We start from the raw sequence: 25088 nt of genomic DNA, 5'->3' as shown, positions 1-25088 counted from the left end.
TGACCACCCAGACAACTGCAACTCCTGTTGGTTGAGAAAGTACACTACATGACCAAAAGTATGTGGACACCTGCTCGTCGAACATCTCATTCCAAAATCACGGCCAATAATATTAAGTTGGTCCCCCCTTTGCTGCTATAACAACTTCCACTCTTCTGGGAAGGCTTTCCACTAGATGTTGGAACATTGCTGCGGGGACTTGCTTCCATTCAGCCACAAGAGCATTAGTGAGGTTGGCACTGATGTTGGGCGATTAGGCCTGGCTCGCAGTCGGCGTTCCAATTCATCCCAAAGGTGTTCGATGGGGTTGAGGTCAAGACTCTGTCCAGGCAAGTAAAGTTCTTCCTCACCAATCTCGACCAACCATTTCTGTATGGACCTCGCTTTGTGCCGGGGGGCATTGTCATACAGGAAAGGGGCTTCCCCAAACTGTTGCCAGAAAGTTGGAAGCACAGAATCATCTAGAATGTCATTGTATGCTGTAGTGTTAAGATTTCCCTTCACTGGAACTAAGGGGCCTAGCCCGAACCATGAAAAACAGCCACAGACCATTATTCCTCCTCCACCCAACTTTACAGTTGGCACTATGCATTGGGACAGGTAGCGTTCTCCTGGCATCAGCCAAACCCAGATTTGTCAGTCGAACTGCCAGATGGTGAATCGTGATTCATCACTCCAGAGAACGCGTTTCCACTGCTCCAGAGTCCAATGGCGGCAAGCTTAACTCCACAGTTATTGTGCTGACGTTGTGCTGACGAGGCAGTTTGGAACTCTGTAGTGAGTGTTGTAACCAAGGACAGACGAAACTCAGCGGTCCAGTTCTGTGAGCTTGTGTGGCCTACCACTTTGTGGCTGAGCCGTTGTTGCACCTAGATGTTTCCACTTCACAACAACACTTACAGTTGACCGGGGCAGCTCTAGCAGTGCAGAAATTTGACGAACTGACTTGTTGGAAAGGTGGCATGCTATGACGGTGCCACGTTGAAAGTCACTGAGCTATTCAGTAAGGCCATTTTACTGCCAATGTTTGTCTATGGAGATTGCATGGCTGTGTGCTCGATTTTATACACCTGTCAGCATCTTACCAGGTGTGACTGAAATAGCCGAATCCACTAATTTGAAGGGGTGTCCACATACTTTTGTATATATAGTGTATATCAAGGGAAACACGAGAAGGAAGGCAGCTTTGGTGTCCCCAATGTGAGTGGCAATCAACCTAAGTGTGTCTTGGCTCTTCGTTCTTTGCTGAAGTGCTTCAGCCATCCAAATACCTTAAAGGCCTCCATCATTAAAGTAAATACACAATTTGAAGGATCCAAATAAGACATTATGAGGATATTCGGATTGATGGCGTGATAGTCAGGAAGGAACTATTTTGCAGCAGAAGCATTTCTGAATCCTGACAACAGGGGAAGGAATGGGACAAACTTTGCAGGTGCATGTTGACTTTCTGATGGTTGGCATCAAACTGTTCCATCAGTCAATGCCTCCCCCATCAGAGAGTGGCGCTCCTTTTTTCATCCAAAATCTAAATGTAACGCTAGAATGCTATCTAGCTACAGCACGAACTGTGGAATGAATTAAAATCATCAGATGGAACGTACGTGAGTCGACACTCCCCGAAGTCATGTGACGAGATCACGTACTAATTTTACGTAAGACTGGCGCTCCGCTTTCCTGGCGGAGAAGATGGCGGCTCCTGGACCGGGGGAGTATTTTAGTGTCGGGAGCCATGTTTCTTGTCTCACTTGCTTGGGCCAGCGTCTGCAGGGAGAAGTGGTGGCCTTCGACTACCAGTCCAAGATGTTGACTTTGAGTATCCTTTCTCTATTTTAGGATGCCATTGAATAATTGGCCTGTTTGCCTACGAGGGGCTGTCGTTAACGGACATATGTCAAATAGTGATCCGCACAGGCGTAATTAGTAGTAGTTAGCCGAATTGCTTAGCTAGCTAGCTTTGTCCCACGTGAAATATTTCGATACAATTCATTAAGATTGTCTGAGTCGTACATATGTATTACATTTAGTTAATGTTGCTGTAGTTTTCCTCTGATTTCTTAGTTATTGCTTACATGTATTGTGAGCCAACGTAGAATTGCTGGTCTTCGACTAGGATCACTTTTTGGCAGAACCCATTATGGCAGATTCAGTAATTGTTATTGGCTAGCGTGACAGTCTTGCTAGTTAACTGACCAGCGCAGATGGTTTTGAGAAACGTGCGATATACTATTATTCTTATTGCCACCTAACTGATTGCATACTTATCAATGCTAGGTAAATTACAATTAATTTCATTGCCTCAACGCTAACTAGTGTTAGTTAGCAGTTAGTTAGTAGCTAACGGTAACTAGCGTTTAGATAGCCAGCAAATTATGGTACCATTTGACGCTGTCTATGTTTGATATTCGTAACAGTCTTCGTTATCAATCTGATTAACTAGCACGGCATGATTGAGTTGTCAAAGTCGGTGGATGACCCAAGGGTACCTAGTTAACGTTAGCTAGCCTAGCTTGTTGGCTAGATATGGTAGTATGATGAAACATGCCGGTTCCGTCACTGTACACTAACGCTACAAGCTAATCTTATACTATATGGCTCTTCAATACACCTTGGCCCAAGTAACTAGCTGAAAAACTATGGATATTTCTCTCGTCAGTCCACACTCCAGAGGGTGGGTGTAGGACCACCTTGCATGGGCTTCAATGACTGGTTGTTAGTAGCCCTTGATCATGACTGTCAGTTCCATTACATTACAAAAAGAGTCATTGGATGAAGGCTTCTTCTGTAGTATTGGGGGGGTTGTTAAGATCCCCGACGCTCGGTCTGAACATTAAGATGCATAGCTTGCTTGCAGTACAGTTTTTGATTTCTAGCCCGCATTTTCCATACTTGAGGCACATGTGTTTTGCTTTTCAACTAGTTAAAAGCTAGGTAGTTGGAGTGTGTTTACTTACGTTTGTACCACCGCATGGTAAAGCAACGCATGATTAGAAAATATTGAGCTCATGCAGTGCTGACCTGTTGCACCCTCAACAACCACTGTGATTATTATTTGACCCTGTTGGTCATCTTTGAACATCTTGAATAACGATCTGGCCTTAATCGCAATGTACTCTTATAATCTCCACCAGGCACAGCCAGAAGAGGACTGGCCACCCCTCAGAGCCTGGTTACTCTTTTTTATTTATTTTTATTTAACCAGGTAAGCCAGTTGAGAACAAGTTCTCATTTACAACTGCGACCTGGCCAAGATAAAGCAAAGCAGTGCGATAAAAACAACAACACAGAGTTACATATGGGGTAAAACAAAACATAAAGTCAAAAATACAACAGAAAATATATATACAGTGTGTGCAAATGTAGTAAGTTATGGAGGTAAGGCAATAAATAGGCCATAGTGCAAAATAGTTACAATTTCATATTAACACTGGAATGATAGATGTGCAAAAGATGATGTGCAAATAGAGATACTGGGGTGCAAATTAGCAAAATAAATAACAATATGAGGATGAGGTAGTTGGGTGGGCTAATTTCAGAATGGCTGTGTACAGGTGCAGTGATCGGTAAGCTGCTCTGACAACTGATGCTTAAAGTTAGTGAGGGAGATAAGAGTCTCCAGCTTCAGAGATTTTTGCAGTTCGTTCCAGTCATTGACAGCAGAGAACTGGAAGGAATGGAGGCCAAGGGAGGTGTTGGCTTTGGGGATGACCAGTGAGATATACCTGCTGGAGCGCAGACTACGTGTGGGTGTTGCTATGGTGACCAGTGAGCTAAAATAAGACTGGGATTTGCCTAGCAGTGATTTATAGATGACCTGGAGCCGGTGGGTTTGGCGACGAATATGTAGTGAGGACCAGCCAACAAGAGCGTACAGGTCACAATGGTGGGTAGTATATGGGGCTTTGCTGACAAAATGGATGGCACTGTGATAGACTATATTCAATTTGCTGAGTAGAGTGTTGGAGGCTATTTTGTAAATGACATCGCCAAAGTCAAGAATCGGTAGGATAGTCAGTTTTACGAGGGCATGTTTGGCAGCATGAGTGAAGGAGGCTTTGTTGTGAAATAGGAAGCCGATTCTAGATCTAACTTTTGATTGGAGATGCTTAATGTGAGTCTGGAAGGAGAGTTTACAGTCTAACCAGACACCTAGGTATTTGTGGTTGTCCACATACTCTAGGTCAGACCCGCCGAGAGTAGTGATTGTAGTCGGGTGGGAGCGTGCAAGCAGCGTTCGGTTGAAGAGCATACATTTAGCTTTACTAGTGTTTAAGAGCAGTTGGAGGCTACGGAAGGAGTGTTGTATGGTGTTGAAGCTCGTTTTGGAGGTTTGTTAACAGTGTCCAATGAAGGGCCAGGTATATACAAAATGGTGTCGTCCGCATAGAGGTGGATCCGAGCGTCACCAGCAGCAAGAGCGACATCATTGATATACACAGAGAATAGAGTCGGCCCGAGAATTGAACCCTGTGGCACCCCCATAGACTGCCAGAGGTCCAGACAACAGGCCCTCCGATTTGACACATTGAACTCTATCTGATAAGTAGTTGGTGAAACAGGCGAGGCAGTCATTTGAGAAACCAAGGCTATTTAGTCTGCCAATAGGAATGCGGTGGTTGACAGAGTCGAAAGCCTTGGCCAGGTCGATGAAGACGGCTGCACAGTACTGTCTATTATCGATCGCGGTTATAATATCGTTTAGGACCTTGAGCGTGGCTGAGGTGCACCCATGACCAGCTCGGAAACCGGATTGCATAGCGGAGACGGTATGGTGGGATTCGAAATGGTCGGTGATCTGTTTGTTAACTTGGCTGTCAAAAACTTTCGAAAGGCAGGGCAGGATGGATATAGGTCAGTAACAGTTTGGATCTAGAGTGTCACCCCCTTTGAAGAGGGGGATGACCGCGGCAGCTTTCCAATCTCTGGGGATCTCAGGCGTTACGAGAGGTTGAACAGGCTAGTAATAGGGGTTGCGACAATTTCGGCGGCTAATTTTAGAAAGAAAGGGTCCAGATTGTCTAGCCCAGCTGATTTGTAGGGGTCCAGATTTTTCAGCTCTTTCAGAACATCAGCTGTCTGAATTTGTGTGAAGGAGAAGCAGGGAGGGCATGGGCAAGTTGCAGCGGACGGTGCAGAGCTGGTGGCCGGGGTAGTGGTAGCCAGGTGGAAAGCATGGCCAGCCGTAGCAAAATACTTGTTGAAATTCTCGATCATTGTAGATTTATCGGTGGTGACAGTGTTTCCTAGCCTCAGTGCAGTGGGCAGTTGGGAGGAGGTGCTCTTATTCTCCATGGACTTTACAGTGTCCCAAAACTTTTTGGAGTTAGTGCTACAGGATGCAAATTTCTATTTGAAAAAGCTAGCCTTTGCTTTCCTAACTGATTGTGTATATTGGTTCCTGACTTCCCTGAAAAGTTGCATATCGCGGGGGCTGTTCGATGCTAATGCAGTACGCCACACTAGGGAGTTAGGGAATTTTTCCTAGCCACCTGCTTCTACATCTGCATTGCTTGCTGTTTGGGGTTTTAGGCTGGGTTTCTGTATAAGCACTTTGTGACATCTGCTGATGTAAAAAGGGCTTAATAAATACATTTGATTTGATGCAGTACACAGAACACATCACAGCCTAGTGCTGCACCCCCAAAGGACTGCTACATTGACAATGTGGACTGCGCCATTGACATTGTGGACTGCTCCATTGACATTGTGGACTGCGCCATTGACATTGTGGACTGCGCCATTGACATTGTGGACTGCGCCATTGACATTGTGGACTGCGCCATTGACATTGTGGACTGCTCCATTGACATTGTGGACTGCTCCATTGACATTGTGGACTGCTCCATTGACATTGTGGACTGCTCCATTGACATTGTGGACTGCTCCATTGACATTGTGGACTGCTCCATTGACATTGTGGACTGCTCCATTGACATTGTGGACTGCTCCATTGACATTGTGGACTGCTCCATTGACATTGTGGACTGCTCCATTGACAATGAATGACTTCCGCCGGAACACAGTTTGCATCTGGTGGACATGAGGCATAAGGACCTTATCTTTCATATCAGCGAGAAATAATTTCCAAAAAACAAAAGGTTAAATTGATACACACCTTGATCGCGCCGAAGCGTAACCCTCGTCAGTCTTGCCGCCATAGGCGTTCGCCTAATCCTGCCTTATGAGTGGGCAGGCCCTGCTAATTAGCTTTCTAGCGTGCTCCCAACACCTGTGTGTAAGTTTAAGGTTAGTGTAGCAGAAGTGTAGTTTGGTCGGATGGCGGCACCATAGCTGTATGGCTCTGTAACTGCTACAGTAAGTGTATCTTTTTTATTTGAAGGATTCTTTCTTGCTGATGAAAGATAAGGGCCATATGTTTCGAAAGCCAAATCGCAAGCGACGATAATTGAAGTTTCCAAACGTTAAAGATGCGCTATGCAGAAATCGCTCCACCATTTCCTGGTTGCAAAGATTTTAATAGTGTCCGTAATTTCAGTTAGTGACAAAACAAGCAAGTATAGTGTAGAGAATCATTGTACCATCTAAACCGCTGTGAAATATAACCAAACATTGTATTTTCAGCTGTTTGAAGCTGGTGTACCAAACGTAAAAGACGCAAAAACAGGAAGCATAGAAATAGTGCACATAGAACAGATCTACCACTTCTTAGACTTGCTTTCAATGAGAATGACAGATCTATAACTCACATTTCTATGTGAATTTGATCGGGTCGCCCAAAAAGTTACATATTGCAGCTTTAAAACACAGCTTCGGGATTGTAGTTCACATAACTCGTGGGCGAAGCTAATGGCTGAGAACTGTAGGGAGAAGGCAGAAGGCTGTTTGAACGCATGCCTGCCACTATTGCTAGCCATTCAACTGTATTCTTTCTTCTCGTTATACCAGTCCACTGAGACTGGAGATGTAGTTTAGCACTCACCGAGCTTCTGAATTTAATAGGAGAGAACCTGTTATTGTCAAAGAATGGCAGTGGCAGACCGTAAAGACCCCACCAGGAACAACACCAGTCCCCTGTAGCTCAGTTGGTAGAGCATGGCGTTTGCAACGCCAGGGTTGTGGGTTTGTTTCCCACGGGGGGCCAGTATGAAAATGTATGCACTCACTAACTGTAAGTCGCTCTGGATAAGAGCGTCTGCTAAATGACTAAAATGTAAAATGAACAAAGCAAGTAAAAATGTAACCACAGTTGCAATTCTTTCTGTGTTTTGGTTAAAGGCATAACTGTAGTTGGATGTTTTGTAGATGAATAGCATGCGTGTTTTGTTCAGATGGCATGATTGAAGTGACCAGTCCTCAGCGCTGATGAGGGATGTCCAGCATCTTACCAGGTATTCTGGTTGTTTTTAACAAGCTATCCCAGAGGTGATAGATGTACCTCCAGGAGAATGTGTATATTTTCAGTATTTAGGCCTAGACGTTTAACACTAAACTATGTTGTGGAAGGACACCATCTCTGCATTTAGTGCCTTATGCGGTACATCTTTTATTCTGTTCCATTCATGCCTCTCAACCTTCTCTAGGATGCTTCCTGTCATTCATTGTCATGCTACAACCTGGGAATGTTCTCCTGTGGCTGCAATAGGTGGCAGCATTGCCCTTGGTTGTCATTCCAGCTGACTAGGCCACTAACTAACAGGCCTTCCCCAAGACTTCCTCAGTCTCTAACCACAGCTGCTGACGGAGCGCCATGCGTCTGGCAAGACTTCCTCAGTCTCTAACCACAGCTGCTGACGGAGCGCCATGCGTCTGGCAAGACTTCCTCAGTCTCTAACCACAGCTGCTGACGGAGCGCCATGCGTCTGGCAAGACTTCCTCAGTCTCTAACCACAGCTGCTGACGGAGCGCCATGCGTCTGGCAAGACTTCCTCAGTCTCTAACCACAGCTGCTGACGGAGCGCCATGCGTCTGGCAAGACTTCCTCAGTCTCTAACCACAGCTGCTGACGGAGCGCCATGCGTCTGGCAAGACTTCCTCAGTCTCTAACCACAGCTGCTGACGGAGTGCCATGCGTCTGGCAAGACTTCCTCAGTCTCTAACCACAGCTCCTCAGTCTACCACTTTTTATTATGTTGATCTACAGGTGTCTGAGATTTTACATTTTTGATGGGGAGAATAGACCCTAATATTGATGATTGATGGGGAGAATAGACCCTAATATTGATGATTGATGGGGAGAATATACCCTAATATTGATGATTGATGGAGAATAGACCCTAATATTGATGGGGAGAATAGACCCTAATACTGACGATTGATGGGGAGAATATACCCTAATATTGCATTTTGACATTTTAGTCATTTAGCAGACACTCTTATCCAGAGCGACTTACAGTTAGTGAGTGCATACATTTTCATACTTGTCCCCCGTGGGAATCGAACCCACAATCCTGGCGTTGCAAGCGCCATGCTCTACCAACTGAGCTACACGGGACTACATTAGTCAACTGTGATCTAGGTCAAACCAAGACTGCACCAGTCCTGAAATAATGCAATTTGAGAATAATAGTTACAAGGACAAACAATATGTTTAATGTGACATAAGGCCAGATATGATCAATATGTTTAATGTGACATAAGGCCAGATAAGACATGGAATATTGGTCTCCTGAGTGTAGACATACGTCTTCCTATAGACCTGGGGCTCTCGGATGTCTCCTGAATATAGAACTGAGGACCTTGTATCTCCTGTTATTAGTGATCAACGAGTTGAAGAGAATGAGGAAGAGTCTGAAGAGCGGAAAGGAAACAGGATTCATTGCTGGTTGGAGTAGGATTCAAGGAAAAAGTCAAGCATGGGGTTTTGTCTGGTCCGTTTGTGGTATCGGGGTGGGTGGAGAGTAAGCTAGGAAAGATGCAGTCAGTCAAGGTAGCATGAAGTGGATTCATTATGATTGATGTCAGTGGAGGCTGCTGAGGGGAAGACGGCTCATAATAATGTCCGGAACGGTACAAATGGAATAGCATCACACATTGAAACCATGTGTTTGATGTATTTGATACCATTCCACCTATTCCGCTCCAGCCTTTACTACGAGTCCGTCATCCCCAATTAAGGTGCCACCAACCTCCTCTGACATATGTACACCCTATCTCCCAGAGGGATCGAGCTTTGTTCAACTGGGGGAACAAGAAGTTTTAGTCTACGGAACAGAGCTCCTCTCAAGGGGTTATAACAGTGCCTCTAAGTGTAGAGGTTGAGCAACTTAAGAAGGTTCCTGACGATTGATGGGGAGAATAGACCCTCATATTGATGATTGATGGGGAGAATAGACCCTAATATTGATGAATGATGGGGAGAATAGACCCTAATATTGATGATTGATGGGGAGAATAGACCCTAATATTGATGAATGATGGGGAGAATAGACCCTAATATTGATGATTGATGGGGAGAATAGACCCTAATATTGACGATTGATGGGGAGAATAGACCTTAATATTGATGATTGATGGGGAGAATAGACCCTAATATTGATGAATGATGGGGAGAATAGACCCTAATATTGATGATTGATGGGGAGAATAGACCCTAATATTGATGATTGATGGGGAGAATAGACCCTAATATTGATGAATGATGGGGAGAATAGACCCTAATATTGACGATTGATGGGGAGAATAGACCCTAATATTGATGGGGAGAATAGACCCTAAAATTGATGATTGATGGGGAGAATAGACCCTAATATTGACGATTGATGGAGAGAATAGACCCTAATATTGATGGGGAGAATAGACCCTAATATTGACGATTGATGGGGAGAGTATACCCTAATATTGATGGAGAATATACCCTAATATTGATGAATGATGGGGAGAATAGACCCTAATATTGATGATTGATGGGGAGAATAGACCCTAATATTGACGATTGATGGGGAGAATAGACCCTAATATTGACGATTGATGGGGAGAATAGACCCTAATATTGATGGGGAGAATAGACCCTAATATTGACGATTGATGGGGAGAGTATACCCTAATATTGATGGAGAATATACCCTAATATTGATGAATGATGGGGAGAATAGACCCTAATATTGATGATTGATGGGGAGAATAGACCCTAATATTGACGATTGATGGGGAGAATAGACCCTAATATTGACGATTGATGGGGAGAATAGACCCTAATATTGATGGGGAGAATAGACCCTAATATTGATGGGGAGAATAGACCCTAATATTGACGATTGATGGGGAGAATAGACCCTAATATTGATGGGGAGAATAGACCCTAATATTGACGATTAATGGGGAGAATAGACCCTAATATTGACGATTGATGGAGAGAATAGACCATTATATTGATGGGGAGAATAGACCCTAATATTGACGATTGATGGGGAGAGTAGACCCTAATATTGATGGAGAATATACCCTAATATTGACGATTGATGGGGAGAATAGACCCTAATATTGATGGAGAATAGACCCTAATATTGATGATTGATGGGGATATAGACCCTAATATTGACGATTAACACTTTCTAACCCTGCTGATGTTGATGTTATATTTGCTCAGTGAAATACCTGGAGAGGAGTAGAAGGTGCTCAACCAACGTGAGATGAAGTGTAAGCAAAAAAATCATAAGTGCATTTGGAAGGAATAGGTGTGACTCTCATGTGAGAGACATGCCTTCCAAATGCTCAGTCAAATGGCTGGAATACCGTGCAGCATGACAGAAAGGCTGTATGCAGTCTGGGTCATTGGTATAATGGGGTGTTTTTGTATAGACTTAAAGTGAACCCTCCTTATCTATCCACAGGTCTTGAGATTCTTTGAATGTCACTGATGCTCTAGTTACCAAGCCATGTGCTAGGATGCTTCTTTTCTACTGTTACTGCTACTACAATGCTGATCTACTACTAATACTGCTACTACACAGCTTGTTTACCTTGACTTGAGTTCCTCCCAGAATGTGATCCCTCCAGCAGAAAGCCAAATCTCCACGACGTCATCCTGATCAATTTAGCCTATGTTTCTGAAGTGGATATAATAAATGATCGCACTGAAACTCCTCCTCCTCTAGCATCACTGAATGTTAGCAAGGTAAGCCCTCATCTGCTGTCATACTGTAGATCCCACAAATTCAGCCAGTTCCACTGCTTTTTTCATTCTTCCCCTCTAATCAGGGACTGATTTAGACCTGGGACACCAGGTGTGTGTGAACTTAATTATCAGGTAGAACAGAAAACCAGGAGTAGTCACAACCTCAGAGGGTAAGATTTGAATAACCCTGCTGTAGATGCTTGTTGACTTTTTGTGTAGCCTAGGCTTCAGTCGGGATTCGTAAAGTGCTTATGATTAGCCTATTTGTATGGAAAACAAAATCTGTCAAACATTGTTTTGTACATCTTATGAACAGGCCAGGCCCAGTGTTAGGTTACTTGCGATGAGATGACTTGAGTTACATTTGTCACCTGTCTCAAATAATCACCCATCTGAGCCAGTCATTGTTAAATCTTCCTTGTCAACTTTCTCATCCCATGTTTCTGATCAAGGTTATCAATTGTAATTGAGAGTTCCGTATCGCGCCTATTACCTTCAACTACACTGATATAATATAAACGCAACATGCAACAATTTCAAAGATTTTACTGAGTTACAGTTCATATAAGGAAATCAGTCAATTTAAATAAATAAATTAGGCCCTTATCTATGGATTTCAAATGACTGGGAATACATATATGCATCTGTTGGTCACAGATACCTTTTTAAAAAAGGGTAGGGGCGTGGATCAGAAAACCAGTCAGTATCTGGTGTGACCACCATTTGCCTCCTGCTGTGGCCAATGGAATGTTGTCCCACTCCTCTTTAAAGGCTGTGCAAAGTTGCTGGATATTGGCGGGAACTGGAACACGCTGTCAAGCATGTTTGGGATGCTCTGGGTCAATGGGTGACATGTCTGGTGAGTATGCAGGCCATGGAAGAACTGGGACATTTTCAGCTTCCAGGAATTGTGTACAGATCCTTGCAAAATGGGGCCGTGCATTATCATGCTGAAACATGAGGTGATGGTGGCGGATGAATGGGACGACAATGGGCCTCAGGGTCACGGTATCTGTGCATTAAAATTGCCATTGATAAAATGCAATTGTGTTTGTTGTCTGTAGCTTATGCCTGCCCATACCATAACCCCACCGCCACCATGGGGCACGCTGTTCACAATGTTGACATCTGCAAACCGCTCGCCCACACGATGCAGTCTGCCATCTGCCCGGTACAGTTGAAACCGGGATTCATCCGTGAAGAGCACACTTCTCCAGTGTGCAAATGGCCATCGAAGGTGAGCATTTGCCCACTGAAGTTGATTACGACGCCAAACTGCAGTCAGGTCAAGACCCTGATGAGGATGACGAGCACGCAGATGAGTTTCCCTGAGACGGTTTCTGACAGTTTGTGCAGAAATCCTTCGGTTGTGCAAACCCACAGTTTCATCAGCTGTCCGGGTAGCTGGTCTCAGACGATCCCACAGGTGAAGAAGCCGGATGTGGAGGTCCTAGGCTGGCATCGTTACATGTGGTCTGCGGTTGTGAGGCTGGTTGGACGTACTGCCAAATTCTCTAAAATGATGCTTATGGTAGAGAAATTAACATTTCAATTATCTGGTAACAGTTCTGGTGGACATTCCTGCAGTCAGCATGCCAATTGCACGCTCCCTCAAAACTTCAGACATCTTTGGCATTGTGTTGTGACAAAATTGCACATTTTAGTGTGGCCTTTTATTGTCCCCACCACAAGGTGCTACACCTGTCAGGTGGATGGATTATCTTGACAAAGGAGAAACGCTCACTAACAGGGATGTGAACAAGTTTGTGCACAAAATTTGAGAAGCTTTTTGTGCGTATGGAACATTTCTGTGATCTTTTATTTCAGCTCATGAAACATGGGACCAACACTTTACATGTTGCATTTCATATTTTTGTTGAGTGTAGTTTTTGGTTGCACCTCAACTCACGTTGGTTGAGTGCCTTCTACTCTGAACCCCCTCCTAACTTTCTCCTCCATCTTTCTCTCAGCTTGCTAATCGAGCACGGTCAGAGAAGGAGGACAAGCTGTCCCAAGCATATGCAATCAGTGCTGGGGTTTCTGCGGAGGGCCAGCATCTATTCCAGACTATTCACAAAACGTAAGTGCCTTTCAAGTCGATAAACTTGATTAATTCCAGAGGGGCAGAGTATCGGTAGGCTGCATAGGCTACTGGTTATAATAATATATGGGCATTCTTTATTGATCCATTGTCCTCCGAGTCCACTGGGCCTACACTGGTCCACCCGGTCCACTGGGCCTACACTGGTCCACTGGGCCTACACTGGTCCACATTTACTTCATTTAGCAGACGCTCTTATCCAGAGCGACTTACAAATAGGTGCATTCAACTTATGATAGGGGGAGCAGAAGTATTACTTTTATCGTTTGGGTGTAGGGTCTGATCAGAGCCTGAAGGTAAGGAGGTGCCGTTCCGCTCACAGCTCCGTAGGCAAGCACCATGGTCTTGTAGTAGATGCGAGCCTCAACTGGAAGCCAGTGGAGTACGCGGAGGAGCGGGGTGACATGAGAGAACTTGGGAAGGTTGAACGCCAGAAGGGCTGCAGCATTCTGGAGAAATTGTAGGAGTTTAATGGCACAGGCAGGGAGCCCAGCCAACAGCGAGTTGCAGTAATCCAGACGGGAGATGACAAGAGCCTGGATTAGGACCTGTGCCGCTTTCTGTGTAAGGTAGGGTCGTACTCTGCGAATGTTGTAGAGCATGAACCTGCAGGATCGGGTCACCGCTTTGATGTTAGCGGAGTACGACAGGGTGTTGTCCAGGGTCACGCCAAGGTTCTTTGCACTCTGGGAGGAGGACACAATGGAGTTGTCAACCATGATGGCGAGATCATGGAGCGGGCAGTCCTTCCCCGGGAGGAAGAGCAGCTCCGTCTTGCCGAGGTTCAGCTTGAGTTGGTGATCCGTGATCAACACTGATATGTCTGCCAGACATGCAGAGATGCGATTCGCCACCTGGTTAGTGAGTGCATACATGATGATTTTTTTATATATATATTTTTTTTTCATACTGGCCCCACGTGGGAATCGAACCCACAACCCTGGCGTTGCAAACACCATGCTCTACATCCCTGCCGGCCATTCCCTCCCCTACCCTGGACAACGCTGGGCCAATTGTGTGCCGCCCCATGGGTCTCCCGGTCGCGGCCGGCTACGACAGAGCCTGGATTCGAACCAGGATATCTAGTGGCACAGCTAGCACTGCGATGCAGTGCCTTAGACCACTGCGCCACTCGGGAGGACAGCGTAGCAATGATAGGAGAGACCATGTGAGGATATGACAGAGCCAAGTGACTTGGTGTATAGAGAGAATAGGAGAGTGCCTAGAACTGAGCCCTGGGGGACACCAGTGGTGAGAGCACGTAGTGCGGAAACAGATTCTCGCCACGCCACCTGGTAGGAGCGACCTGTCAGGTAGGACGCAATCCAAGAGTGAGCAGCGCCGGAGATGCCCAACTCTGAGAGGGTGGAGAGGAGGATCTGATGGTTCACAGTATCAAAGGCAGCAGATAGGTCTAGTAGGATAAGAGCAGAGGAGAGAGAGTTAGCTTTAGCAGTGCGGAGAGCCTCCGTGACACAGAGAAGAGCAGTCAGTTGAATGACCAGTCTAGAAACCTGACTGGTTTGGATCAAGAAGGTCATTCTGAGAGAGATAGCAGGAGAGTTGCCTAGAGACGGCACGCTCAAGAGTTTTGGAGAGAAAATAAAGAAGGGATACTGTTCTGTAGTTGTTGACATCGGAGGGATCGAGTGTAGGTTTTTTGAGGAGGGGTGCAACTCTCGCTCTCTTGAAGACTGAAGGGACATGGCCAGCGGTCAAGGATGAGTTGATGAGCGGGGTGAGGTAAGGGAGAAGGTCTCCGGAAATGGTCTGGAGAAGAGAGGAGGGGTTAGGGTCAAGCGGGCAGGTTGTTGGGCGGCCGGCCGTCACAAGTCGCAAGATTTCATCTGGAGAGAAAGGGGAGAAAGAAGTCCAAGCATAGGGTAGGGCAGTGAACAGGACCAGCGGTGTCATTTGACTTAATAAATGAGGATCGGATGTCGTCAACATTCTTATCAAAATGGTTGATTAAGTCATCCACAGAGAGGGAGGTGGGAGATGGATGTGGAGGAGGATTCAGCAGGGAGGAGAAGGTGGCAAAGAGCTTCCTATGGTTAGAGGCAGAGGCTTGAAATCTAGTGTTAGAGAGTGGCTTTAGCAGCAGAAACAGAGGAAGAGAATGTAGAGAGGAGGGAGTGAACAGATGCCAGGTCCGCAGGGAGTCTAGTTTTCCTCAATTTCCGCTCGGCTGCCCGGAGCCCTGTTCTGTGAGCTTGCAATGCGTCATCAAGCCACGGAGCAGGAGGGGAGGACTGAGCCGGCCGGGAGGATAGGGGACATAGAGTCAAAAGATGCAGAAAGGGAGGAGAGGAGGGTTGAGGAGGCAGAATCAGGAGATCGGAGGGAGAAGGATTTAGCAGGGGGAAGAGATGATAGGATGGAAGAGGAGAGAGAGAGAGCGAAGTTTGCGACTGCACATTACCATCTGAGTAGGGGCAGAGTGAGTAGTGTTGGAGGAGAGCGAGAGAGAATAGGATACAAAGTAGTGGTCGGAGACATGGAGGGGAGTTGCAGTGAGATTAGTAGAAGAACAGCATCTAGTAAAGATGAGGTCAAGCGTATTGCCTGCCTTGTTGTAGGGGGGGGGCGGTGAGAGGGTGAGGTCAAAAGAGGAAAGGAGTGGAAAGGAGGCAGAGAGAAATGAGTCAAAGGTAGACGTAGGGAGGTTAAAGTCACCCAGAACTGTGAGAGGTGAGCCATCCTCAGGAAAGGAACTTATCAAGGCGTCAAGCTCATTGATGAACTCTCTGCCTTGTTGGCCGCAGAACGGCAGTTCCAGAGGCTGCCGGAGACCTGGAACTCCACGTGGGTTGTGTGCGCAGGGACCACCAGATTAGAGTGGCAGCAGCCACGCGGTGTGAAGCGTTTGTATGGCCTGTGCAGAGAGGAGAGAACAGGGATAGACAGACACATAGTTGACAGGCTACAGAAAAGGCTACAATAATGCAAAGGAGATCGGAATGAAATTAACTAAACATCTGGGAAAGCGAGAGAGCGGGGCCTCCCTCACGTACGTTTCATTGAAACACTCAAATATAACTCTCCCAACTTCCACTTTAGAAATTATAATTGTTGTAAACTACAGCAGTCCAATGTTTTCCACCCAGGCCACTGGGCCTACACTGGTCCACCCGGGCCACTGGGCCTACACTGGTCCTCCCAGTCCACTGGGCCTAGGTCCACTGGTCCACCCGGTCCACTGGGCCTACACTGGTCCTCCCAGGCCACTGGGCCTACACTGGTCCACTGGGCCTACACTGGTCCACCCGGTCCACTGGGCCTACACTGGTCCACCCGGTCCACTGGGCCTACACTGGTCCACTGGGCCTACACTGGTCCACCCGGTCCACTGGGCCTACACTGGTCCTCCCAGGCCACTGGGCCTACACTGGTCCACCCGGTCCACTGGGCCTACACTGGTCCACTGGGCCTACACTGGTCCACCCGGTCCACTGGGCCTACACTGGTCCTCCCAGGCCACTGGGCCTACACTGGTCCACCCGGTCCACTGGGCCTACACTGGTCCTCCCAGGCCACTGGGCCTACACTGGTCCACCCGGGCCTACTGAACACCCTTTCCAGTCATAATGGCTAGGTTTAGAGGCAGGTGATTTGAAGACGTCGCATGTTAGGTCAACAGAAGTTCCGAAAAATTTGAGGTCTTGATCTGATTTTGGCTGCTAAGCATTGTTTAAATTGGTAAGACGCGGTAACGACAATCCCAGCTCCGACACCTCCGTTTTTGCACACACGGCCGACGCAGTGTGATTTGATGGTCAACTGCTGCGCACATTGATAGCATGTCGGGCAACAAGATTCTCCGGGAGAATTGGATAAAGGCATTCACATATACCTGACAGTACTTAGTTGTCCTGCATCTCCCCAATTTCTGTATTCCCTAAATATACATTTACAGATAATAGGCTTAGATAATCTAATGATACATACTGTTATAAATGATTGTGTAGGTTGTGTCAAGTTTTAGCTTCATAAATAAAAAGTATTCAATTGAGATTTCATGCTTTATTTCAAAATATCAGATTAAAACTCATTCTAGAGTGGTTTCAATAGACTTGACTCCTCAGCTCAAGGACTGTTTGACCAGTTAAATGTTGATCTAATGATGTGTACTGTGTTCTGCAGCATCAAAGACTGTAAATGGCAGGAGAAGAATATAATGGTGATGGACGACGTTGTAATCTCACCCCCATACCAGGCTGACAACTGCAAAGGCAAAGAGGGAAGTGCTTTAAGTCATGTACGCAAAATAGTGAGTATCACCTGTCAACTACAACTACTGTTAAATCTGTCAACCTAACTACAACTTATCTGTCAGCTTACCTACTACTGTTATATCTGGCAACCTACCTACTACTACTACTACTGTTATATCTGGCAACCTACAGTGCATTCGGAAAGTATTCAGACCCCTTGACCTTTTCCACATTTTGTTACGTTACAGTCTAATTATAAAATGGATTAAATGAACCAAAATTCCTCATCAATCTACACACAATAACCCATAATGACAAAGCAAAAACAGGTTTGTTGAAACTTTTGGTATTTTATTTAAAAAATGAAGAAAACTCACTTACCTTATTTACATAAGTATTCAGACCCTTTGCTATGAGACTCGAAATTGAGCTCAGGTGCATCCTGTTTCCATTTATCATCCTTGAGATGTTTCTACAACTTGATTTGGAGTCGACCTGTGGTAAATTCAATTCATTGGACATGATTTGGAAAGACACACCTGTCTATATCAGGTCCCACAGTTGACAGTGCATGTCAGAGCAAAAACCAAGCCATGAGGTCGAAGGAATTGTCCGTAGATCTCCAAGACAGGATTGTGTCGAGGCACAGATTTGGGGAAGGGTATCAAAACATTTCTGCAGCATTGAAGTTCTCCAAGAACACAGTGGACTCCATCATTCTTAAATGGAAGAAATTTAGAACCACCAAGACTCTTCCTAGAGCTGGCCAAACTGAGCAATCGGGGGATAAGGGCCTTGGTCAGGGAGGTGACCAAGAACCCGATGGTCACTGACAGAGCTGTAGAGTTCCTCTGTGGAGATGGGAGAACCTTCCAGAAGGACAACCATCTCTGCAGTACTCCTCCAATCAGGCCTTTATGGTAGAGTGGCCAGACGGAAGCCACTCCTCCGTAAAAGGCACATGAAAGCCTGCTTGGAAGTTTGCCAAAAGGCAACTAAAGGACTCTCAGACCATGAGAAACAAGATTCTCTGGTCTGATGAAACCAAGATTGAACTCTTTGGCCTGAATGCCAAGCGTCACGTCTGGAGGAAACCTGGCACCATCCCTACGGTGATGCATGGTGGTGGAAGCATCATGCTGTGGGGATGTTTTTCAGCGGCAGGGACTGGGAGTCTAGTCAGGATCGAGGAAAACATGAACGGAGCAAAGTACAGAGAGATCCTTGATGAAAACCTACTCCCGAGCACTCAGGACCTCAGACTGGGGCGAAGGTTCACCTTCCAACATGACAACGACCCTAAGCACACAGCCAAGACAACGCAGGAGTGGCTTCGGGACAAGTCTCAATCTCCAGACTTGAACCCGATCGAACCTCTCTGGAGAGACTTGAAAATAGCTATGCGGCAACGCTCCCCATCCAACCTGACAGAACTTGAGAGGATCTGCAGAGAAGAATGGGAGAAACTCCCCAAATACAGGTGTGCCAAGCTTGTAGCGTCATACCCAAGAAGACTCGAGGCAGTAATCGCAGAAGGTGCTTCAACGAAGTACTGAGTAAAGGGTCTGAATACTTATGTAAATGTGATATTTCAGTTTCTTTATTTTTAATGTTTGCTAAAATGTCGAAAAACCTGTTTTTGCTTTGTCGTTATGGGGTATTGTGTGTAGATTGATGAGGAAAAAAAACTACTTAAATAAGTTTAGAATAAGGCTGTAACGTAACAAAATGTGGCAAAAGTCAAGGGGTCTGAATACTTTCCCAATGCACTGTACCTAACACTACTACTGTTAAATCAGTCAACCTACCTACTACAGCTGTTATAAAAGTAGTAGTAGGTAGGTTGACGGATACTACTACTGTTGTATCTGTCAACCTACTACTACTGTTATATTCCCACGGGGGAACAGTATGAAAAATGTATGCACTCACTAATTGTAAGTCGCTCTGGATAAGAGCGTCTGCTAAATGACTAAAATGTTAATTGGATCATTAAAAATATATGTCAACCTACTACTACTGTTGTATCTGTCAACCTACCTACTACTACTGTTATCTGTCAACCTACTACTACGGTTATATCTGTCAACATACCTACTACAACTGTTAAATCTGTCAACTTACCAACTACTACTGTTATCTGTCAACTTACTACTACAGTTATATCTGTCATCCTACCTACTACTATCTGTCAACCTACCTACTACTACTATGGTTATATCTGTCAATACGTTGCCTTGGTTGTGGAAAAATTATACAATTGACATGTCATTTGCACTTTTCTTTCAAATAACTTTTGTTTTGGTAACATAGTATTGATCATGCATCTCAAGTGGTCTTCCCTGTCCTTCCTCTGCAGGTTGAGAAACATTTTAGAGACGTGGAAAGTCAGAAGCAACGTTCACAAGCACAGCAAACACAGAAGGACTCCTCTTTATCATCTTGAGTCAGCGCAGGGCAGTGTGGGTCGGGCCAGCCAGGGAAGGCAACACAGCGGCGGGTGGACGGCACGGCGGGAAGTCTGTCCCCACTGCCGGACGAGGTTGGCATTCCTAGCCCTCGTTGTCAGAGACCAGGACGATCCAGCGCTGAAGGGCACTGGGTCCAGAAGAACAAAAAAACATTAACGAAAAAGACACACAAAAAAAGAGTTAATCTTAAATTAGACTTTATAAAGATAATTTAAAACATCAACCATGAAGCAACCATAGTTTCCTTTAACTAACTTAATCATCGTCTCACTCATCCCATCATCATCCATCATTGTCCCCTCATCCCATCCATCATCGTCCCCTCATCCCATCCATCATCCTCCCCTCATCCCCATCATCCATCATCCCCCCTTCATCCATTATCGTCCCCTCATCCCATCCATCATCCTCCCCTCATCCCCATCATCCATCATCCCCCCTTCATCCATTATCGTCCCCTCATCCCATCCATCATCCTCCCCTCATCATCATCGCCCCCCTCATCCTTCATCCCCCCATCATCCATCATCGTCCCCTCATCTCCCCAATGGCTTTTCTTCTTCTCTTTTATTTTCCATCAATTTCATTTCTTAAAAAATAGAAAAATAGAGCAGTCAGAAAGGCTTGTTAGCTTTATTTTCTGTCAGTGTTCCTTTTTGCTGTATCCATGTTCTACAAGTTTCTGTATTTTAAACAAAACGTGACTTGAAATGCCACACTTTAAAAAGACATTTTCTAAAATAAAAGTAACTAAAATTGTGACTGTAATACAGTAATTTCAATAGCTTTTTGCGAGGCAAAGAACACTAAACTTTGAAAGATTCAGAAGGCAAATGATTGATTTCCTGTTAGGTATTTTCATTGTACAATGACTTGTGGTATATGGAACATTGTCTCTGCAAAATAATGGTCAGTCAATAGTGCAGTAGGCCTAGCATCGTTCAACCAGACTGACCACTGCACCAAATGTGAGCTATTACGAGATCGGTCTGGTTTCACAAGGCTCCAGTAGGCTGCTGTTTTAATCAGGACCGTATTCAATGTGCATGGTCATACCTGGCAAGCCACCCTGTTATACACCTGATCATTTACCTGCTGTCCAGTTAACTAAAACATTTTACTGGTATTGGTGGCATATAAGTAAAATGACGTATCATGTGTTGTTTAATCAGTCCCAATTGCTGGAGTTTGACTACACTGCAATTAGAATTTATCTGGTTGTTTTCTCATTAGAAATAGATTTGTTTAAAGAGAACTAACCTCACAGAATCCATCCCTTCATTACCTGGACATTCAATTAATTATTCAAATGGAGAAATTATTTTTATTTATCCAATGCTGGCCCCTGCTGTGCTTGCTGCTTCAAAGAACTTCGAACAGAGGATACTGAACAAGATGGGTGAAGGGAGGCTAAGTTGTCATTCCAATGGACTGTAATTTACAGGTAATTTCAGTGTCTGTGATGGTTCCTGTCAAAGTAGGAAGTGAGAATCTGCAGGTAGTGTCATTACATTCCACTGGGTACCTGCTGGTCTAATCTGAAGTCTGATCATGGAGAAGACTAATTCACAGACTACTGGAGACATGACTGGATTAGGGCAGTGTTTCCCAACTCCAGTCCTCCAGTACCACCAACGGCACACATTTTTGTTGTAGCCCAAGAGAAACTCACCTGATTCTACTCAGTGAGGGCTTGATGGTTAGTTGACAAGTAGAATAAGGTTTGGTAACACTGGACTAGGGTAAGTGTGTATTTTGTTTAATTGAACCTTTATTTATCCAGGAAGTCCCATTGAGCTCAGAAGACCTCTTTTATATTGTATATTTAGATTTACTGAGTAGTAGATAATGAAGCTATATAAATCAGTGGAGGCTGGTGGGAGTGGCTATATGAGGACAGGCTCATTTTAATGGCTGGAATGGAATCAATGGAACGGTATCAAACATGGAACCCATGTCTGACTCCGTTCCATTGATTCCATTCCAGCCATTACACTGAGCCTGTTCTCCTATAGCCCCTCTCACCAGCCTCCACTGATATAAGCCTTTGTGTTGCTAAATGACCTAATCTCATCAAACATAAAGAATGTTCTAGAAGTCATGGTTTTAAATTGTGGCAAACACAAATCCGTATTATGGGTATCCACCCAAAATGGACCATCTCTGATATTAGATACTTGATGATCTATTTAATTGAGAACGTTCAACATTCACCAACAGCATCAACTATGAACTGCATCACATTACCATATCTGTCCCCATAACAGCTACAGTGTGTATTCTTTTAAAAAAACAGAATCAAACGCATCATAGACCAACATCTTGGGGGATCCAGTTTGGGAATTGGATGAAGATAACCACATGCAAACAGTGACAGTCTAGTACATCAGTGGTAGGCCTGATTACCAATGATGATGAGACAGCTGACAGGGAGGAGGTGAGAGCGCTGGCGGAGTGGTGCCAGGAAAATAACCTCTCCCTCAATGTCAACAAAACTAAGGAGCTGATCGTGGACTACAGGAGACCGCAGAGGGAGAATGCGCCCATCCACATTGACGCAGGGGAGTGGGTCAAAATCTTCAAGTTCCTCAGCGTGCACATCACTGACAATCTGAAATGGTCCCTTCACACAGACAGCGTGGTGAAGAAGGCGCAACAGCGCCTCTTCAACCTCTGGAGGCTGAAATAATTTGTCTTGGCCCCTAAGACCCTCACAAACTTCTACAGATGCACCATTGAGCATCCTGTCGGGCTCTATCACAACCTGGTACTATAATTGCACCATCCGCAACGGCAGGGCTCTCCAGAGAGTGGTGCGGTCAGCTCAAAGCATCACATCTACAGTACTCAGTGTCACAGGAAGGCCAAGAAAATCATGAAGGACCTCAGCCACGGCATGTTCACCCCTCTGTAACTCAGCTGGTAGAGCACGGCGCTTATAACACAAAGGTAGTGGGTTCGATCCCCGGGACCACCCATACATCAAAAAAATGTATGCACGCATGACTGTAAGTCGCTTTGGATAAAAGTGTCTGCTAAATGGCATATTATTATTATTTATCTAGAAAGCTGGGACCGAGAGCCTAAGAAACCGCTTCTATCTCCAGGCCATCAGACTGTTAAAGTCACCACTAGCCTTAGCCACTGTTCTAGCTGGCTACCACCCGGTACTCCACCCTGCACCTTAGAGACTGCTGCTCTATGTACATAGTCATTGAACATTGGTCACTTTAATAATGTTAACATACTGTTTTACCCACTTTATATGTAAACTGAGTGTACAAAACATTATGCGCTTTACATGACATAGACTGACCAGGTGAATGCTATGATCCCTTATTGATGTCACTTGTTAAATTCACTTCAATCAGTGTAGATGAAGGGGAGGAGACAGGTTAAAGAAGGATTTTTAAGCCTCGAGACAATTGAGACATAGACTGTGTATGTGTGACATTCAGAGGCTGCTGTAGAAGGTGTTCTTAATGTTTTGTACAGTGTATATACTGTATTCTAGTCATGCCTCATCCTATGTAACTACTGCTGTACACACCTTTTCTATTCATATACTGTCCATACACACCTGTGTTTATATTCCTGTCTCGGACCCTGCTCGTTCTGATATTTCTTTATGGATTGTGTGTATAGTTTATTTTTATTGTTAGGTATTACTGCACTGTTTGAGCTAGAAACAAGCATTTCCCTTCACCTGCGTACACTATCAATAAACTTTGATTTAATACATCCTCCAGATTCAGAAATGAGACCTACATGTACGGCACAGCGTCTCAATAATGCTAAGTCTGGGTGTGTTGCTTGTTATCCTGCCTGTTGTCATCATGATGTCTGGGGCCTGGGTTTCCAGATGTCTGTGCCCTTTAAGCCTCAGACATTTTTGTATTTCAGTCGTTTAGCAGACTCTCTTATCCAGAGCGACTTACAAGCACAATTAGGGTTAAGTGCCTTGCTCAAGGGCACATCGACAGATGTTTCACCTAGTTGGCACGGGGATTCAAACATGCAACATTTCGGTTACTGGCCGCCCAGACCTGGTGGACTGTAAGTCTCGTGCCCTCACCCACATCCCTCACGGTGTGGTCCATAGCACCTAGCTCCTGGACCTGAGTAATAACAAGCTGACTGAGCTACTGAGCCAGTCCTTCATTTGGCTCTGGTCGCTACGCATCCTCATAATCTCAGAATGATCTGCAGACATTTTTCTGGTGTTAATCAGGTGGTGGCGATATGTACAGTGCCCTCAAAGTATTCATACCCCTTGACTTATTCCACATTTTGTTACAGCCTGAATAAAACATGTATTAATCGTTTTTTATCTCACACATCTACACACAATACCCAATATTGACAAAGTGAAAACATGTTTTAAGACATTTTTGCAAATGTATTGAAAATGAAGAAATATAGGTATTCACACCCCTGGGTCAATACATGTTAGAATCACCTTTGGCAGCGATTCTTTCTGGGTAAGTCTCTAAGAGCTTTGCACACCTGGATTGTACAATATTTGCACGTTATTATTTTTTTAATTCTTCAAGCTCGGGCAAGTTAGTTGTTGATCACTGCTAGACAGCCATTTTCAAGTCTTGCCATAGATTTTCAAGCAGATTTAAGTCAAAACTGTAACTAGACCACTCAGGAACATTCAATGTTGTCTTGGTAAGCAACTCCAGTGTATATTTGGCCTTGTGTTATAGGTTATTGTCCTGCTGAAAGTTGAATTTGTCTCCCAGTGTCTGATGGAAAGCAGGCTGAAAAAGGTTTTCCTATAGGATTTTGTTTTGCTTAGCTCTATTCCATTTATTTTTATCCCAAAAAAAACTCACTAGTCCTTGTCGATTACAAGCATACCCATAACATGATGCAGCCATTCCTGGAAGCTGAAAATGTCCCAGTTCTTCCATGGCCTGCATACTCACCAGACATGTCACCCATTGAGCATGTTTGGGATGCTCTGGATCGACATGTACGACAGCATGTTCAAGTTCCCGTCAATATCCAGCAACTTTGCACAGCCATTGAAGAGGGGTGGGACAACATTCCACAGGCCACAATCAACAGCCTGATCAACTCTATGCGAAGGAGATGTGTCGTGCCGCATGAGGCAAATGGTGGTCACACTAGATGCTGACTGGTTTTCTGATCCATGCCCCTACTTAAAAATAAAAAAAAGGTATCTGTGACCAACAGATGCATATCTGTATTCCCAGTCA

The 25088-nt window shown here is 45.0% G+C and overlaps 1 protein-coding gene across 1 annotated transcript; it reads left to right on the top strand.

Annotated features, from left to right (window-relative positions):
* Positions 1-1647: 1647 nt before the first annotated feature.
* On the top strand, positions 1648-20077 carry LOC121577843 (protein LSM12 homolog A). Its single transcript, XM_041891779.1, has 5 exons — positions 1648-1816; positions 10941-11074; positions 13045-13154; positions 17319-17445; positions 19749-20077. Exons 1-5 carry the CDS (start codon positions 1690-1692, stop codon positions 19833-19835), a joined length of 585 nt encoding a protein of 194 aa, XP_041747713.1. The 5' UTR covers positions 1648-1689; the 3' UTR covers positions 19836-20077.
* The last annotated feature ends 5011 nt before the right edge of the window (positions 20078-25088 follow it).

Source organism: Coregonus clupeaformis, chromosome 1, assembly GCF_020615455.1.
Source record: "Coregonus clupeaformis isolate EN_2021a chromosome 1, ASM2061545v1, whole genome shotgun sequence".
In the NCBI taxonomy this organism is placed as follows: domain Eukaryota; kingdom Metazoa; phylum Chordata; class Actinopteri; order Salmoniformes; family Salmonidae; genus Coregonus; species Coregonus clupeaformis.
Note: the sequence above shows the minus strand (reverse complement) of the source record. Positions and strands in the feature narration are given on the sequence as shown.

Coding starts and splice junctions, on each gene's coding strand:
- LOC121577843 (XM_041891779.1), top strand. CDS start 1,690: ATGGCGGCTCCTGGACCGGGGGAGTATTTTAGTGTCGGGAGCCATGTT. Junction 13,155..17,318: donor TTCCAGACTATTCACAAAAC/GTAAGTGCCTTT, acceptor TGTGTTCTGCAG/CATCAAAGACTGTAAATGGC. Junction 17,446..19,748: donor TAAGTCATGTACGCAAAATA/GTGAGTATCACC, acceptor CTTCCTCTGCAG/GTTGAGAAACATTTTAGAGA.